Here is a 19,193-nt window from a genome sequence, read left to right as displayed (position 1 = left end):
AGAAGGACTAAAACAATTAAAAAAAAAACAAGCAAACCTATTGGCAAGCTGGAAACTGAAAAGTCTGGAGCCTGGCCGACAATGGCTGTGTCTCACCTTCTCGCTGGGAGGTTAACGCCTGCGGCGAGGGTGGATGTGCAGGTGAAGAGGCAGAGGACCCCTGTGGAGTAGGCCTCCTCCAAGAGCTTCCTTTCCTCGCTGGTTAAGCCACTGTGGTGATAAGCAACTCCGAACGGGATGGTGTGCTTTAACACGCGACACAGGTTGCCACCGCTGACATTCTTCAAGTTCTTAATCACCTCCTGTTTTTCTTTCTCTTTGTGCTTCAGATATTCCCTAGGGAAAAGATCTGTTAGAACCTTTGATCTTATAGGGACAGAGCACGTACCATTTGAATTTTAGTAGCTACATGTAAACATTCTCCTTTTAAAATAGTGTTACTTTTATTGACCTAAGTACATAAAACATTCTTAGAATTGTAATTCCGATTTCATTAACAGGCAGTTTCTCTCAGCCTATTTGGGGATCACAGAGTCCTATGAAAATCTGCTTAAAGCTAAGGGAAAAAACAGATATTCACATTAATATAACACTCTGCACATAATTTCAGAGGTTTTGTGTACTTCTGAAGTTCAACCCTGTACTTCCTATGAATTCATGAATGCTAGGTTTAAACACCTGCTCTAGAAGTTACATTTTTTTTTTCACAAGAAAATACATCTTCAGTGCAGATGAATTGCTTTGTCATAAATTTTCTTCTCTGAAGAGAAAAAAATATATATATTATTAAAGCATATGAATTATATGTAAAACACTATCTAAACATTAGCACTTCAGAAGTCTCAGTAATATCCTACAATGCCTCCTTACCTAGAACCACCTATTTTTCTCAATTCCCTTCTAGAAAAGAAAAAATGAAAGACTAAGTATAACTACTAATTGACTGTAAAGCAACAACTTCTGAATACCAGTAGCAAACAAATATAGTCTGTGTGCGTGCTAAGTCACTTCAGTTGTGTCCAACTCTTTGCGACCCTATGGACCATAGCCCGCCAGTCTCCTCTGTCCATGGGATTCTCTGGGCAAGGATACTTGGGTGCGTTGTCATGCCCTCCTCCAGGGGATCTTCCCTACCCAGGAATCCAACCGTGTTCTTTTATGTCTCCTGCTTTGGCAGCTGTGTTCTTTACCACTAGTGACACCTGGGAAACCTGAAAAATATAGTCTAAGATATAAATATAATACACGCAGCTTTTGTAGCAAGCTCGTTGTAGCTTGTTGTATTGTTGTAGCAAGCTTCATGGAAAGCACAGACAGCTCTGACTGGTGCCAAATGCACAAGTTCAGTAATTTCATAAGAAGTTGAGAAATGGACAAAGTTGAGAATGGACAAAGAGACAATGAACAATGGGGCAGGAAGTGATCGAGAGTCAATAGTGAAAGAACCAAAAGTGACAGCTGGGTAGGGAGCTACAGACTTTATGTTACTATTTTCCAGTCAGAGCTTGAGGTCCTGAAAGGGACAAATTCTTCTCAAGGAATTAAGTCTTAAGGATAATTATCCTATAATTTAAGAGAAGGGAGACATTATTTGTAAATGACCAGATAAGACATGGATCTATGGAGAAGGGTTCTGTGGGGGGAAGTTGAGATGTGAGCTGGGTCCTGAAGAACAGGTTAGAGGTGGCAGTTGATAGCTTAGTGGTGAACAATACTGCCAGATTCGTCATCTCCAAAGGAGAAGATTTAACTCTGGGACCAAAGGCAGTCTCAGTCACTCGGAGCTTTGTGTAGATTTTATTTAAAGTGAAAGTGACAGAAAAAGCTTCTGACAAAAACATCAGAAGAGGACAGGAGAGTACCCGCCTCACTAATTTAAGTGGGGCCTTATACACTGCTCACCTAGCTGCTGAGAACAGATAAAAAATACTTCAAGGCTGTGAGAATTTTGCCCAGACCCTTTCCCATAACGTACACCCTGGGATGACATCAGCACGAGATTAGCCAGAAGGAACAGGTTAACCCAGAGTTCAGGGCTGTGGAAGTTTTTAACCAGACCTTCTCCCACAACATACACCCAAAGCTCAAAAAAAGGCACGTCCTTGAACAAGAGATACTGCTGCCTACAAGGCCTACTTGTCTATGTCAAAAGAATGCGAAAAAGAAAGAATGTTGACCTGCTCCTTAAAGGGGCCTTAGGCTTGGACTCCTTATCAACCTGCCTAAGCTAACTCTCACAGTGAGGCAGTGGGGAAGTACATTATTGGCAGAAGGTAAAGCATGATCGCAGGCATGGAAATGGGTGGTTCAAAGCATAAACAAAGGCGGCAAGTAGGGACGTCCCTGGTGGTCCTGTGGTTAAGAATGTGCCTGCCAATGCAGGGGACATGGGTTCAATCCCCGGTCAGGGAAGATTCCATATGCTGCAGAGCAACTAGTCTGTGTGCCCCAATACTGACCTTTAGAGCCCGTGATCTGCAACCAGAGAAGCCACTGCAATCAGAAGCCTGAGCACCACAGCCAAGAGCAGCCCCTGCTCTCTGCAACTAGAGAAAGCCTGTGTGCAGCAACGAAGGCCCAGCACAGCCAGAGACAAATGAATAAAAGACGACAAGGAGTTCAATCTGGATGATGTGCCGGGTAGATAAAGAGTAGAAGAAATAAGGATGAAAAAGTAAATTGGGTCAGATTTTAGCATGAATCTAGGCTAAGAAGCACTGTGGTATCACTATTAGGGAGATTTTTAGGGAAAGTGATACAATCAGAGCTTTGGCCATTGTCAGGAAATAGTGTTTAAAAGACATTCTTTACTTAGAAGTCTAAAACACTAACAGCCATAAAAAAGATAATTTTCCTTGAGGTTGAGACAATCACTTGGGGAAAACTCTGCTTCAGTCTTTGCACTTAAACACACATAATAAGCATATTCTAGGAGACTGTACTATACCTGCTTCCTGTGAAAGTTATGATTAGGAGGCAAATAATTAAGATAAGGACTGATACTCCATGACTTTCAAGAAATTATCTTTTGAAGATACTACTGAGATCAGAAAACATTTAGCCCTAGATTATATTCATCTATGTATAAATTACAGAAAAACAGAAAAAAGTATGCTCTAAATATGACAACATTTTAGTTAACAGCCACCAAGATGGGAGCTAAACTATTTTATTGTTTGTTGTTCAGTTGCTCAGTTGTGTATGACTTTGCAACCCCATGGACTGCAGAACACCAGGCTTCCCTGTCCTTCACCAACTCCTGGAGCTTGTTCAAACTCATGTCCATTGAGTCAGTAATGCCATCCAAAGATCTCATCCTCTGTTGTCCCCTTCTCCTCTTGTTTTCAATCTTTCCCAGCATCAGGGTCTTTTCCAGTGAGTTGGCTCTTCGGATCAGGTGGCCAAAGTATTGAAGCTTCAGCTTCAGCATCTGTCCTTCCAATGAATATTCTGAGTTGATTTTCTTTAGGATTAACTGGTTTGATCTCCTTGCAGTCCAAGAGAATCTCAAGAGTCTTCTCCAGCACCACAGTTCAAAGGCATCAATTCTTCAGCGCTTAGCCTTCTTAATGGTTCAGCTCACATCCATACATGACTATTGGAAAAACCACAGCACTATATGGATCTTTGTAGGCAAAGTAATTTCTCTGCTTTTTCATATGCTGTCTAGATTTATCATTGCTTTTCTTTCATGGAGCATCTTTTCATTTCATGGCTGCAGTCACCATCCACAGTGATTCTGGAGCCCAAGAAAAATAAAGTCTGTCACTGTTTCTATTGTTTCCCCATTTATTTGCCATGAAGTGATGGGACTGGATGCCATGATCTTAATTTTTTAAATGTTGAGTTTTAAGCCAACATTTCTCCTCTTTTTCTCCTCTTTCACCTTCATCAAGAGGCTCTTTAATTCCTCTTCACTTTCTGCCATAGGGGTGGTGTCATCTGCATATCTGAGGTTACTGATATTTCTCCCGGCAATTTTGATTCCAGCTTGTGCTTCATCCAGCGTTTCTCATGATGTACTCTGCAGAGACGTTAAATAAGCAGGGTGACAATATACAGCCTTAATGTACTTCTTTCCCAATTTTGAACCAGTCCATTGTTCCATGTCCAGTTCTAACTATTGCTTCTTGACCTGCATACAGATTTCTCAGGAGGCAGGTAAGGTGGTCTGGTATTCCCATCTCCTTAAGAATTTCCCACAATTTGTTGTGATTGACACAGTCAAAGGCTTTAGTGTAGTCAATGAAGCAGAAGTAGGTATTTTTCTGGAATTTTCTAAGGATTTTGAGTATTACTTTGCTAGCATGTGAAATGAGGGCAACTGTGCAGTAGTTTGAATATTGTTTGGCATTGCCCTTCTTTGGGATTGGAATGAAAACTGACCTTTTCCAGTCCTGTGGCCGCTGCTGAGTATACTCAGGACTTTTACCTTAAGAAAGCAGCAAGTAATATGGAAAATGTATTTAGAGGAAATTTTCCTTCAGAAAGAGTTAAGTCCTATCTCTTTATGAAAGTATCAAGTGTCCGTCACAATTCACTAACTAAAGGTTCCGGGGAACCAAATTTTTTAAGTATGTCAATATTAAACATCAACATTTACGACCCAAATAAACTATTACCCCCGAAAAGCAAAATAAGTCAAGGGTATAAGTTGACCAACAATCAGTCTCATTTCACACAGTCAAAAGTCTGTCTCTAAATTTCCCCATCACTTATTCGGTACTATATTACCTTATTCCAAGAAAACAAATGACTCACTGAGCATCCCTCAATGATAATTTAATTTCCTTAGGTTTTTATAATCTACATCATCATTTTAAAGTCAGACTCTGTTACTGAAATGGGAAACACTCCTTGATTTTATCCCAAACATCTGCATCTTTGTGCTAGCCAATGAATTTAACTCTGTATTAGGCCAATCCATGACAGTAGGATTGTAGGCGCAGGTGGAGGAAGGCTGGGTTCGAATCCAGGGTACTGATCTGTGCATAGTCACACAGCACTGGCTCAGGGGCCCATAAGAAGTCTGAAAAATATGTTAACACAACACATGGGACAAAAACATACAGAAAAAACTAAAACTGTTCATACTTAAGGTCATTTTATACTTATTTCTATAACAGAGCCCATGGTAAAATACTATACAATTACAAAGCAGTACATTTCTTTATTATTTAGCAAATTCAGTTCCAATGTACACACAATCCAAATGTGAAGCTTACTAAGAAAACAAAGGCAACAGTATTTAATTACAGAGAAAGTTAAGCCAAAGATATGATTAATCCCTACACTGCTAAGTCCTCTGATCACACAGGCCTTTATCCCTACAGTGATTATTGATTAGTCTTCTGATCACATGGTGCTTCCCTGGTAGCTCAGATGGTAAAGAGTCTGCCTGCAATGCAGGAGACCCAGATTTGATCCCTGGGTTGGGAAGATCCCCAGGAGAAGGGAATGGCAACCCACTCCAGTATTCTTGCCTGGAAAATTCCATGGACAGACCATGGGGTCGCAAAGTATCAGACACGACTGAGTGACTAACACACTGATCACATAGGCTTTCATCCCTACAGTGGTTATTGATTAGTCCTCTGATGACATAGGCCAGCAGTTGACCTTGGCTGTATGTTGGACCTTGGCTGTATGTTGGACTTGCTTAGGAGCTTTATAAAATAGTGGTACCTGGGTCCCATTCCCAAATATTCTGATTTGTCTTCGAGGTATCTTGGGCACTGAGATTTTAAAAAGGCCTCAAGGTGACTCACTGTGGAGCCAAGCTGTTGTTTAATCAGCATTCTCTTACATGTAGCCTTAGAATTTTTCTCTGGCCATTTCACATCTGTGAATTTCACAGTTCAGCTTTTTTTCCCTCAAGGCCAGGACCTTTAGAATCTAGTATAATAACTTAGCATAATGTCTGCAAAAAGTAATCAGTGCTTGTTAAACAGAATACAGGCATGTAGATCATGATAAAAAATCAAACAGAATATTTTTAAAAGATTAACATACTTGCTTAAACTTTTGCATATCATTTCTGCTACATTTTCACAGTTCTTCTTAGTGGGACAAAAAACTAAGCAGGAATAATTGGGAATAACTTCTGTCACCAGTGCGACCAATTGATCAGGATCCATCTTTTTCAGAGTATCAGAATACTGCATGACAAGATTTATGAACAAAGTAGTTAGCAACCATGAAAGCCTTTCACTTTACCAGTGTGCTTTGAAAGGTAAGTAAATCAACCATAATTTTGAACTTCTCATTTAATAAATATGACCATTTAAAAGAAAAGATGCAACCTATATTACACAGCAAAATGCTAAGTCCCACTTTTGTTATTAGGGTTTTGTTAGGGGTATTTAATTTTAAATAAAGGAAGTGAAAATAACCAATTTTATTAATAACTCTATGGCCCGCCCATCTTCACCAAAGCAGAAAAAGTCCATAGAGAGAAACACAAATTGATCCTAATAATAGTCAAAGAACTGCATAAATAAGTTAAATCTCTTGCTATTACTAACAGTTTTCAAAAACATATTCAATCATACTACAGGACATGTTTTCAGAAATACAAAATATATTTATCAAACAGACATAAAGAACTCAAAGAACAAAAAAATGTAAAGTTATTTAAAATCTCCTCACTTTCTTCAACTTGACTGAAAACTAATTAAGATACAGATTTAGAATAATATACCTTTAGGTTGTTGTTTAGTCGCTCAGTTGTGTCTGACTCTTTTGCAACCCCATGGAGTGTAGCCTGCCAGGGTCCTGTGTCCATGGGATTTCCCAGGCAAGAATACTGGAGTGGGTTGCCATTTCCTTCTCCAGGGGGCCTTGCTGACCCAGGAATCGAACCCCTGTCTCCTGCATTGGCAGGTGGATTCTTTACCACTGAGCCACCAGAGAAGCCCAATATACCTTCATGGAATAATAAAACTGCTGTAAAACTCCTTTCTCCCTTTTCAATGTCCTCCATGAAAACCACAGAACATTAGCACAGTAGACATCCATATTTTCATACACCAATATCTGAGCTATAGAGCTCACAAATATTTCTTCTTGTATTACTCTTGCTGCTGAATGAATAAACATTTATGGGAAAGCTCTCCAAGCTATCTTGGTCCATGGAGCCCCAAGGTCAAAAGAAAGTTTTGATTATTAGGTAGTCAGGTCCAAAGAACAAGGATGCATTTCTTCACAAATAAGTACCCATCTGAATAACAACAAATGTCAGTTGAAAACAAAAAATTCATTTCATTCTTAAATAACTATTGTAACCCACTAATGAGAAGTATGCACACCTGGGCCCTGCAGTCTTTCAAACCAGAAAACCCTTATTTCCTGTTCCACATTGATTTTCACATGGTATTTGCTTACAGTAAGTGCAAAAAAAAAAAAAAAAAGAAAAAAAAATCACCAACTTCACAAAGATATACTATCCTAGGAAGTAATGTAGTGTGACATTGGAAACTGTCTTGAACCAGTCATTTGTTATGGTGTCCAACAGATGTCCAGCATCAGCTTTTTTGTCTGAAATATATAAACTGTCCCATGGTACCCACGTGACTCCTTTGCGGTGTCCCAGGGCAGCTGGGCACAAAGTCTAGGAACCTCAGCATCAGGGATCATCAAGGTTACCTTATAATTAAGGAGGCGTGAAAAAGTCATGCCATTCTCAGCTCTGCTGTCTACTTCATATATTGTGTCATTTATTTTCAGGTATTCTTTTAATTCAACCTTGAATTAAAGGGACATTTGTAATTAATATCATATATAAATTCCTCTTTATAGAGTTTCAAATCTTGTAAAATATGTTATAAAACAGTACAAAAACTTTATCTTTTCTAAGGTATGCAGAATACTTCAACTTAAATTTATTTCTTTTCCAATTAAGTTTTTTTCCTTTAAATCAAAATAGGGATTACTATCCTTGAAGAAATACTTTTGAATTAAATAGCCACAGATCTAGAAGGAAAATCAGACACTTACATTTGTCACAAGAGGAAGTAAAAGTGAGCCAAGTGTTCACACTCTATCTTTTATTAAGGAGTTATTTGTGTTACTCCTCCAGATTTAAAAGTTTATTAGTCGCCAGTTTTAATGTGAATACCATCAAATTATTTTCAACTTAAGTATCTATAGACAAAAGGAAGTTTGTAAATAGAGCTTACTGAATTTTTTCAAGAATAGCATTGAGAAGCTCAATGCACTATCCACTGTACCACACAGCCACCTACAGAACACCACCTAACTTGACAATTAAGGTCAGGAATTATCTCTTGAAAATTCTCACATTTGGTGCAAATATAAAAACACCAAATTTCAAGTTAAAATTTGGTGATTCTAAAAAATTATATTTTGAAAACTTATTTAGACACAAGAGACTACAGAGTACATGTACATTATAATCTTCTCTCAAATAACTATGAACAACATGTACTTACTTTCTTTAAGCCTTTTGGGAATACTGTTACTGGGGAGTTTAAATTTATATCCCTGTGAGGTCTTAATTTATTTTTAAAAAAGCATAATAACTATCAAAACTTAAATCTTTGAAAACATTTTAACTTTTAAGATAAACTTTTATATGTGTCAATAACTCAAAATGTGAATCACTAAATTGTCACCAGATGGAAAAATTTACCTTACAGAATGTAAAGTGGAAAAGCAGAATGGGTCTGAAAATTTTCATTTAATAAATATTCACTGAAGGCCCGTGAGCCGGGCACCCATTCCGGCCAAGCTCTCTGACCCCACAGTGTATGTTCTCTCCACACAAACTTGTTAGCATTTAGACACAGTGAGTGGCATTATGCTCCTTCATCACTCTCAGAATTTTTATACAGTACGTTTGCTACAAACAGAAGATGATACATAAGAAATCAAACCTTAGGTACATACTGGTCTAAACTGACTGGTGTAATATTCTGCTTGCAGGAACTCTTGCAGGTCTTCAACATTGTTTAACGTTGCACTCATACCAATAATTTGAGTCGTTTCTAAAAAAAGAAAAAGTATTGAGAAAAATGTGTTATTTAGTATATCATAACAGTAACTTTAGCAACCTTTTTGTGTTTGTAATTTTTCCAGAATGACGTGGGAAAGAGGGGGCAGATAAGACAAATACAGTTGACTGTGAACGAAATGAGGGTTGAGGACACCACCCCTCTGCGCAGGTGAAAATCTGTGTAAAACCTGGAGGTGGCGCCGGCCCTCCTTATCTCCAGTCCTGCCTCTCTGGACTCAACCAACCACAGATCCTGCGGCACTGTAGCACTTACTACTGAAAAACCCAGTTACAAGTGAACCCATGCAATTCAAACCCGTGTTGTTCAACAGGCAACTCTATAAAACCAGACTATTAACCTGGCAGATGATACTGCCCAGAAGAGAGGTATAAACTGGTCACACAAATTGGGAGCCATCAGAACACAAGACGACTTTGAAGTCATGCGTACGGATGAGAATTAGCAGAAACTGTATGAGGAAGGAAACAAGGGACGAATCTATGGTATACGATCAACGAATACGATGAACACACTTAGAAAGCAGTGTCACAAAGGAGGACCAAAGGAGAAACTGGAGAGAGCCCTTTTGTCCAAATATCTATTAAGTGTAAGGCACTGGTGACAGAAAGACACACAAATATGTACCAGTATACTTATATAAATAAGTATACAGCAGCAGTATACATAATTATACACATAAGTATACAGAAGCAGCATATATAAATATACATGTAAGTATACAGCAGCAGTGTACATAGTATACAGCAGTGGACGTAAGTATACACGTAAGTACACCGCAGCAGCATGCATAAGTATGCAGCAGCAGTTATATAAGTATTCATGTAAGTACACAGCAGCAGTGTACACAAGTACACAGCAAACACATGTCCATTATGTGCAGGTACTATGCTAGATGCTTCACAAAGACTCATGCCCTCTCCACAGCAATTCAGTGAGGAAGGTTCTATTACTATCCTCCATTTTTGATGCATAAGGAAAAAGAGGCACAGTTACTATCATTTCAGTTCAGTTCAGTTCAGTCGCTCAGTCATGTCCGACTCTTTGCGACCCAATGAATCCCGCAGGACACCAGGCCTCCCTGGCCATCACCAACTCCCAGAGTTTACTCAAACTCATGTCCATCGAGTCAGAGATGCCATCCAGCCATCTCATCCTCTGCTGTCCCCTTCTCCTCCTGCCCCCAATCCCTCCCAGCATTAGGGTCTTTTCCAGTGACTCAACTCTTCGCATCAGGTGGCCAAAGTATCGGAGTTTCAGCTTCAGCATCAGCCCTTCCAATGAACACCCAGGGCTAACCTCCTTTAGGATGGGCTGGTTGGATCTATACTATGTAGTATACCTGCCCAAGGTCACATACAAAGTTAAAAGTGAGCCAGGATTTGAATCCAGCTGAAGAGTCTGCCCTTAGTCATTACACTGTTCTACCTCTCAGTGCTAACACATGATTGGTCTTACAGAAGGACAATAGAGAAATGAAAAGAGAATGGTGTTTTAGCACCCAAGGGAAAAAAGAATGAGTATTCAAATACTGAAAAGAAATTAAGACAAGAACTATCAGTGTACACTGGATGTGACAAGCAGATGATCCTTCTCCCTTCATCCTCTGCTTTGTATTTTTCCATAGAATGTATCACCATCTGATACTGTTTCCTTGTTTATCTGCTTATTATCTGTTTACTTTCACTAAAATATAGGTTTGATAAAGGCAGGGACTTTGTTTTATTCACTGCTACATCCCTAGCACTCAAAATAGGGCCTGACATGCAGTGGGTACTCAATAAACATTTTTTAATCAATGATTATAAAGTGCTACAATCTGCCTAAATAACAGTTATCAAAATTTTAAAAATAATTCTTAAGATTTGATCTTTATGATGGATAATTTTCTATAAACTATTATAGTACCTAATAGGCTATTGCAATAGTATATAAAAATAGATAAACATTTAGAATAAATATATCATATAAATTTAGAAACTATCTGATGGTGCAAAATAGTTCCTTAAAGTGACTATTTACAGACGTTTTTCAAATGATATTGATGGTGGCGATAGCAGCAAACCTTTAGTGTGCTATGTGCTGAGCGTGGCTGAATGCATTGGTCACATGTGTTACCTCATGTAATTCTTACAACAATCCCATCAGGTTGATACCATTATTGTGCCCATTTCACAGATGAGGAAAGAGGGGTTGAGTCACATGCCTAAGCACACAGAGCTAGTAAGTGGAGGATACTGATGGGGACATCTTCAAATGCTAACCTCATTGATCTCCATGATTCTACCCATGCATCCAACAAAAATGTATAAGCTTACTTTAGAAATAAAAAACTAAGAAAGCTTAAGCATTTTACTCTAGGTTACATAATCTAGCTAGTGACAGAATTAAGTCTTTTATAGGTCTCTTGATTATAAATCAACTAGTGACCACATTTGGAAAAAAAAACTTACTGCTCGTGTAGAGGATTTTTGCCAGAGTCATTTCCAGTATAGCCCCACGGCTTCCTTCACCAATCATGTGCAACTTTGAGATTTAAAAAAAAAAAAAAAGGATAAAAGTAAATCTGCATATAATACCTACATAAAACAAGCATATATTTGATGAAATGAAGAAGCAATGTTTGCTTTATAACTCAAGCATTTTAGTTATGGTAACTAGAGTACATATACATTATTTCACTGATATTTTAAGTTAATGAAGTTATCCCTAGGACAATGTCCTGGCATCACGAATTCATCAGTACTATTATAAAACTGAACATATACACATAAATTTACTCTTCAAGAAACAACTGACACAAAACTGAATTTGATTACCAAGCATTAAATGCCTTCATCTAAATACTGTCTATATCTTAAAATACTCATCCTCATAAGGTATTAAATGGATACACATAATACTGTTAGTACAATAAAAATGTTGATAAATCAACAAACATAGTAACCAACCTCATCTACAACAACCAGACCCAGACTGCTAATTCTTCCAGTTTCAATCAAGGAGTTCACCAGACTATGTCCTTTTTCAATAGTGGCAATATATAATGATTTCTTTTCCCTTCTTTTAATTGGAGGAAATTTTCCTTTGCTTCCAGCATACTCCTCAACAAAGAAACCCAGTTCTATACCAAAACTTGACAAACCTGAAATCTAGAATATTAAAATAAACAAAAAAATTCAGATAAATAAGAACTGTATTAAGTGTTTACAGGGATTTAAAAAATCTAAAATAGTGTTTAATATAAATCAATGGGAATAAGGTTACAGATAAAGCATATACATCTAAGAAATGTCATAACTAATGTATTGATCCTTGAAGTGAAAGCCACTTTTAAACTATGTAATGAATGTAAAAATAAATTTTAATTCTCTTCTGATATTAAAAAACATCAGAATAATTCATTTATTTTGATAAAATAACTGGTTAGTTTCTGCTTGAAAAAGCATGCTAAATATCAGTAGAACATTTGAAATGGAGTTTAATTCACAACTTTAGGGGGAAAAAAACTCTTTCTTAAACAGGTAATTAGTATTAGAAGAGATTTTTATTAAGTACACCACACTGCTTCTACACATCCTAAAAATAATAATTCTCCATCAGTAAGGCTACCTCTTCTCAGTCAAGAAAAAGTTACATTTATTCTAGTTTTTGTATCTGAAAGTGAGAATAACATTAACAAATACCATTTAAAAAAATCACACCTTTTCTTGAACAATTGCTACATATGGTAGAATCATTAAAACATCTTTTCGTCGGCATAGTAGTTCTTGTAGCATTAAAATCTCAGCCACGAGGGTTTTTCCACCACTTGTTGGCAAGGAATATATTAAATTTTTTCTTTCTTGCACAGATTTCAATGTTAAGCAAGTATGTTGCCATTCTGTGGAATTGAAAAAAAGAAGAAAAAAAGCCTTATTTTTTCCTTCTACAAAGTTTTCTAAGAGAAAAAAATCAAATCCTATCCTGTGTAGCATCTTCTCATAGTAATAAAAGCAACTATATATAAATATCAAAAATCTCCAATGCATGGTGTGCATACTAGTTCAGGCCTGGTTGGTGGGGTGGGCAACTAGTTCACTCAGTTGCCAGCTGCAGACTGAGGTCTAATCCCACTGGGCAGGCAGGCCTGCTGGACAAGAGGTATCGCCTGGGACATCAGAAGGGCTAAGGGGCCTTTCAAGGACCTGTGTGAATTCTAAGGCCTTTATCTTATGTTCAGTAAGGACACTGTGTAAGCCTCCCTTCCTCATTCACCCAACAGAGAAACAGAGCAAAGAGGAAAAAAAAAAAATTGAGAATTTACACAAACCTAGAGACTATTCAACCAGTTTTCACAGGGAGCTGGTTTGAATGGTCTGAATACCATTTTAAAATGATGAGAGGGACTTCCCTGGTGACCCAGTGGTTAAGACTCCACACTCCCAGTGCAGGGGGACTGAGGTTGATCCCTGATGAGAGGATAAGATCCCGCATGCTGCATCTAAGATCTGGTGCAGCCAAAAAAAAAAAAAAAAAAAAATCCTTAAACTGATGAGATTGCTTAAACCATAAAAGACTAGGGTTATTAATTACAACATCTAGGGTTTCCCTGTTGGCTCAGTAGTAAAGAGTCCACCTGCCAACGTAGAAGACACAAGAGACATGGGTTTGATCCCTGAGTTGGGAAGATCCCGTGGAGAAGGAAATGGCAACTCACTCCAGTATTCTTGCCTGGGAAATCCCATGGACAGAGGAGCCTGGTGAGCTACAGTCCATGGAGTTGCAAGAGAGTCGGACATGCCTTAGTGACTAGACAACAAAATCTAGAGTTTCCACAAGTTAGCAAGGTGGAATTCATGAAAAGGATCATATTAGATCCAAAACAAAATGTGAAAACTAGTATATGTACTTTGTAGGAAAAGCAGACAATGTGGATCATCAAAAGTCTTCAAAATGTGCATTACATTTACCTCTAGAAAAATGGGCAAAAGATATGATAAGACATTTCACAGGTGGTTTATACATACATGAAAAGATGCTCTACTGTTACCTATTAGCTTGGCAAAAGAAAGAAACCAATAAAAAGCATTAAATAACTACCTAAACAAAAAGCCCCCCACATGTAAAATACAGAGTTGACTAGGACAGGAACAAACAGGCACTTTTGTGTGTGGCTGATGAAAGTATAAACTGCTACAGTCTTTTTGGGAAGCAATCTATCAGCAACAAACATAAAACTGCATGCTGCCTTTGATCTAGCAGTACTGCTTACAGAACTCTACACTGACAGAAATAAAAAGGATGTGCATGTGTAAAGATTATGTGCAAGATGTTCACCATAGCATTGCTTATATAACAAACAGCCAACAGGGTAAACACTGAATTATTACACAATCACATGAGCTAATTATTTGCAGCCTGAAATATATGCAAATGATTATGTATTTTTTACTTTAAAAGCATTTCAGGATTTTACAGTACAGGGAAATAATAGCCATTATTTTGTAATAACTTTAAGTGGAATATGTAACCTATAACAATATTGAATCTATATTTTGTACACCTGAAACTAATATGTTGGGTAGGCTGCAAAGTTCATTTGGGTTTTTCCACAAGCTGCTGCTGCTAACTCACTTCAGTCGTCTTCGACTCTGTGCGACCCCATAGACGGCAGCCCACCAGGCTCCCCTGTGCCTGGGATTCTCCAGGCAAGAACACTGGAGTGGGTTGCCATTTCCTTCTCCAATGAATGAAAGTGAAAAGTGAAAGTGAAGTCGCTCAGTCGTGTCCGCCTCTTAGCCACCTCATGGACTGCAGCCCACCCGGCTCCTCTGTCCATGGAATTTTCCAGGCAAGAGTACTGGAGTGGGGTGCCATTGCCTTCTCCGCCACAAGCTGCTATAATGTTGTAAATCAACTATGCTTTGATAAAAAAAATTTTAAAAATATTTAAATACATTGAATATTTAATACTTAAATATTAGAAAATACTTCAGGCCAGTATCACCCATTAGTTATCAAACTGCAGATGTTTATGTGAAACTACATATCCACATTTTATCCAACTCAGAGTTTTAAAGTATAAAATGATCAAAATAATAAATACTTGGAAATAACATTTTTCTTCACATACTAAAAAAAGTTATATTAACTTAGTTCCCAGTATTTTTATAAAACACACTAAGCATGTAATTCTATGCCTAAAAGGCAAAAACAACAGTACTGTATAAGGTTGAGGTTCTCTAACTCAGGAGCTCTCAAACTTTCTGCACATCAGGATCAGGAGGGGTTATCCAAGCAGAATGCCAGATCTCAGCCCAAAGTGCTGACTCAGGGGGGCTGGTGCAGAACCTGGGAATGCGTATTTCAACAGATTTCCAGGTGATGCTGATGCTGCAGTTAGGAACTGCACTTTGAGAAGCACTGCTTTAGCTCAATGAAAAGTAACACACATATTCATGCTTTAAATTGGTCATATCGTCATCAGATTTACAAATATTTAGATTTTAAAAATTATTTACTAAAGTTCTTCCTTTAAAGCAAACAATATATAATTATTCATGCTTTAAATTGGTCATATCGTCATCAGATTTACAAATATTGAGATTTTAAAAATTATTTACTAAAGTTCTTACTTTAAGGCAAACAATATATAATTACTGACAGTCATAACCAAAGTTCAACTTGGCAAGTTCTTGACACAATATAACTGGCAAAAAAATTATTATCCCGTTTTAATAGATCAGGAACTAAGGCTCAGAGTCCAAAACCTGTGGTTAAGGGACAGTGGCAGAACTCATCATCAGATTGACAATCCCCAAGATCCCACATGTCATGCGACAACCAAGCGCATGTGCCCAACTACTGAGCCTGCGCTCTAGAGCCCGGAGTCGCGACCACTGAGCCCACGGGCCCTACAGCCTGTGCTCTACAGGAGAAACCACTGCAACGAGAAGCCTGCACACCGCAACTAGGGAGTAGCCCCAGCTCGCTCCAACTAGAGAAAGCCGCGTTCATCCATGAAGACCCAGTGCGGCCAAAAATAAATCAATAAAAATAAACCTTAAAAAAAGAAAAAGATGAGTTAGGTAAGTCTTGTCCTGAGAGCAGGAGATGCAGATGAAACATAGAACAAGGTGCTGGTAAAAAAAGCAGAGGGCAGAAAAGTAACATCTACTTCAAGGACAATACACACCTTTAGCTCTTGAACTGCAAACCTCACAATGTAGTTTGTTAGACTCTTGTAAAGCCTTGTATTAGACTTTGTTTCCTGCAGTCCTACTTCTCCAACCTCAATGGCTTCCCCCCTGAGATAAGAACCCTTGTTTTTAGGTGGCTCAAATACTAACTTAGGAGTTTCAGAAGTAATTATGAAGTGATTAGATAGGCTGCTCTTTCAGGATGGCAGCAAGTGTCCCTTCTTTGTCTAAAATGACACATATTTGAAAATATGCAAGGAGCCAGGATTTTTGAAAAAATGTTACAAGACAAATTAGCTATTACTACTATTTCTCTGCATTTAAACCCTAACTTAAGCTGTCTTTAAAGATGTTTAATTAACGATATTATCAATACTGACTCACTCAAGACATCTGAGTAGTCAAAGGAATTTCAGCAACCAAGTTTTGGTAGCAAAGTAACAGTCAGTCAAGGAAGCTAAGACGACTGAGGAGCAGCCAGCTAATTAGGGAAAAAGAAAACAAACAAACAAAAAAGGAGTGGAATGTCAAGAAATGGGTGTTTCAAGAAGGGTCTGGTCAGTTATGTTAGGTAAGCAACTGAGAAGTCGGGGAAGAACTAAAGTTTCACTGGGTTTACACCCCAGTCATTATATAACAAGTGACAACGCAGACCCCAGAGGTGGAATGGGCTGGGAATTATCTGAGGTGAGGAAAAGGAGACAGCAAGGATAACAGGTTGGAGCAGTGTGGCCACGAAGGGAAGAAAAGAAATTCAATAGCAACAGGATATGGATGGAAGGCTGAGAGGACTGAGTTTTTGATTTAAGGTGAGAAATAGGACCATGGAAATATCTTTTTTCTACTGATTTGCACCAATATTATGGTAATGAGGGTAAATGTCTTTTCATTCTAGCAAAAAACATTACCATATAATTTTTCAATTCCCTTGAACTGAACATAAAGATCTCTCACTTTGCTGGGTAATGAGTAAAAAGGACCAAGGTCATCTGATGATGACTCGATTGTTTTCTTAGCAACATTAATTTCTTCAGATAGGAGAGTCTCTTTGAGCTGTTTAGTCCTAGAAAATATTGGTGTTTGGGCTTTGGCATTTCCAGTCATGGTGCTTTTTAGATGATCTTTCAGACTTTTTCTCCTATTTGCATCTGAACTAGTTCTGATTTTCGAAGAGGATTCAACAGTCTGCTGGGGCTGCTCTCTATTAATGGGCAATTTCTCATTCACAGTCTTAGGAGAGGATGAGTTCCAATCCTTTTCTTCAGTAGATGGATCACCCAAATCACTGGAAGGCTTATGCAAATTTTCAAAGAATAAAACCTGAGAAGAAGGTACATCATACAAAATATCAGCTTCAGGTTCAATAGCGACATCTTCATGCCTGCTCTGGTTCCTCGTGTGCTCATCTATATTTAATTCTGTACAGTCACCTGCGGTAGGAACGTTGAGTGTGTTATGTTTATTGCTTTCTGAACAAAGACCTTCAGTGGCATGGTCTGTAGCATGGTTCCTATGTTCAGGAAGTTGCAAATACTTCTGTTCCAGATCATCAACTTGAGCTAAAAGAGAGTTCTCAGCAAAGCTATCATAGTCACCAAACATGTCCTCTTCACTGTCAATAATCTGGAAAGAAAACAAAAAGATTTATCGTGGAGTCCAGCTTCATTAAGAATAAAAGTTTCAGCTTAAAGCTCTCTTAGGTATATAATTGTATGGTCACATATGGATCACAGACCTAAATATAAATAATCCTATAAAACAGATACTCTTGTTCCATTTTACAGATGTAGATACGGAGACCCACAGACGTTAAGTGACTGACATCAACTGTACTCCTAGTGATGCTGGGATCCTAATTCTTAAGCTACCGTTAAATCCTTTAAAATGGTAGCAAGACCGACGGCCATCTACTGGGAGGGATATCATCTCACTAGGCGTTTCTGATAACCGCAGTACTGTTTCCCGTCCCATCTGCAGACACTGGCCTGCAATAAAATCATGCTTGTGCTACCGGGCACTCCAAGAAGATTGTTCTTAGAATAGAATTGAAAGGGAAAGTCTGGCTTGGGACGGTCTGTAAACAGAAGAGGTATAATTTGGGGGTAGCAACATAGGGAAGGGATTAAGAACACAAGATTTGTAATAGGAAGTGTAGTTTCTTTACTTCTCGGTCTCGTTTCTGTTGTAAGACCTGGATAAAGCAAATAGCTTAACAAAGCCCCTAACAGGTCTGGGTACTTTTAGTACAAGGAGAAGCAAAAACTTGGAAGTATAGGTTGGTGTCATGGCATTCCTTTTATGTCTCAAGGTCTATGTTTCATAATTATATATATATCTACGGGGGCTAACAGGATTAACAGCGATAACAAAGATGAGGTAAGCCCAAGAAGGCTAGTAGATGACCTGTCAATTGCTTGCACCTGAGACTGGAACGGCCGAACTCGGGAGTTTCAAGTTCCACGCCTTTCAGTGAGCATGCGCAGTGGGGACCCGGGTCTGTATCATCACTCCAAAGCTGGGAAATAGAACGAGGAACTCATGGGAATCTGAGAGGTGATGGAGCTGTACCTCGACCGGCTGCACGTCCACGGTTTTCCGCCGCCGGCTCCCGGCCTCCATCTCCTCGTCCTCCTTCTCCTTATCGCTGGACTTAAGCTCGGTAGCGGGGCAGGCGGCAGAAACGCTGTCTAGGCTATGACGGTTTCTTTTGCGGACGGACACCCGCCTGCGGATGCGGGAATCACCTTCGTCCATGGCAGGGCCTGAGGGCCCAGCCCCAACTTCGTTTCCCCCGACCCAGCCGCCAACCCCCTAGTGGAGGGTTAAGTGCAGCAACGAGGGGAGAGTAGCAACAGGTGGAAGCTGCGCTCCCCTCTCCATCCACCTTGGGAGGACCGTTTTGGGACCGGAAGCGAAGGCACAAACCTGGGAGCCCGCCCTCTCCTCGTCGTTAAGTGTGCTGGGCTGGCGGCTCGGCCAG

The 19,193-nt window shown here is 38.9% G+C and overlaps 1 protein-coding gene across 6 annotated transcripts in view; it reads right to left on the bottom strand.

Annotated features, from left to right (window-relative positions):
• Positions 1-19,190, bottom strand: part of HELQ (helicase, POLQ like) — a 41,291-nt gene extending 22,101 nt beyond the window's left edge. Inside the window, exons 1-9 of one of the 6 annotated variants that reach the window (XM_070458203.1) lie at positions 19,139-19,190; positions 17,122-17,836; positions 12,737-12,915; positions 11,984-12,184; positions 11,486-11,558; positions 8,908-9,005; positions 7,645-7,743; positions 6,013-6,158; positions 97-336 (exon numbers count right to left, since the gene is read on the bottom strand). In XM_070458203.1, coding sequence (XP_070314304.1) covers positions 97-336; positions 6,013-6,158; positions 7,645-7,743; positions 8,908-9,005; positions 11,486-11,558; positions 11,984-12,184; positions 12,737-12,915; positions 17,122-17,815 — 1,730 coding nt within the window. In that variant the 5' untranslated portion in view covers positions 17,816-17,836; positions 19,139-19,190. Of the gene's footprint in view, positions 1-96; positions 337-6,012; positions 6,159-7,644; positions 7,744-8,894; positions 9,006-11,485; positions 11,559-11,983; positions 12,185-12,736; positions 12,916-17,121; positions 17,837-18,616; positions 18,720-18,781 lie in introns of those variants that run through there. The other 5 variants (XM_020892871.2, XM_070458202.1, XM_020892873.2 and 2 more) reach the window with 5 other exon arrangements.
• Between the last annotated feature and the right edge of the window lie 3 nt (positions 19,191-19,193).

The sequence above is a fragment of the Odocoileus virginianus genome, chromosome 29, assembly GCF_023699985.2.
Source record: "Odocoileus virginianus isolate 20LAN1187 ecotype Illinois chromosome 29, Ovbor_1.2, whole genome shotgun sequence".
Lineage (NCBI taxonomy): Eukaryota > Metazoa > Chordata > Mammalia > Artiodactyla > Cervidae > Odocoileus > Odocoileus virginianus.
The sequence above is the reverse complement of the archived record's forward strand: the minus strand, read 5'-3'. Positions and strand labels throughout refer to the sequence as shown.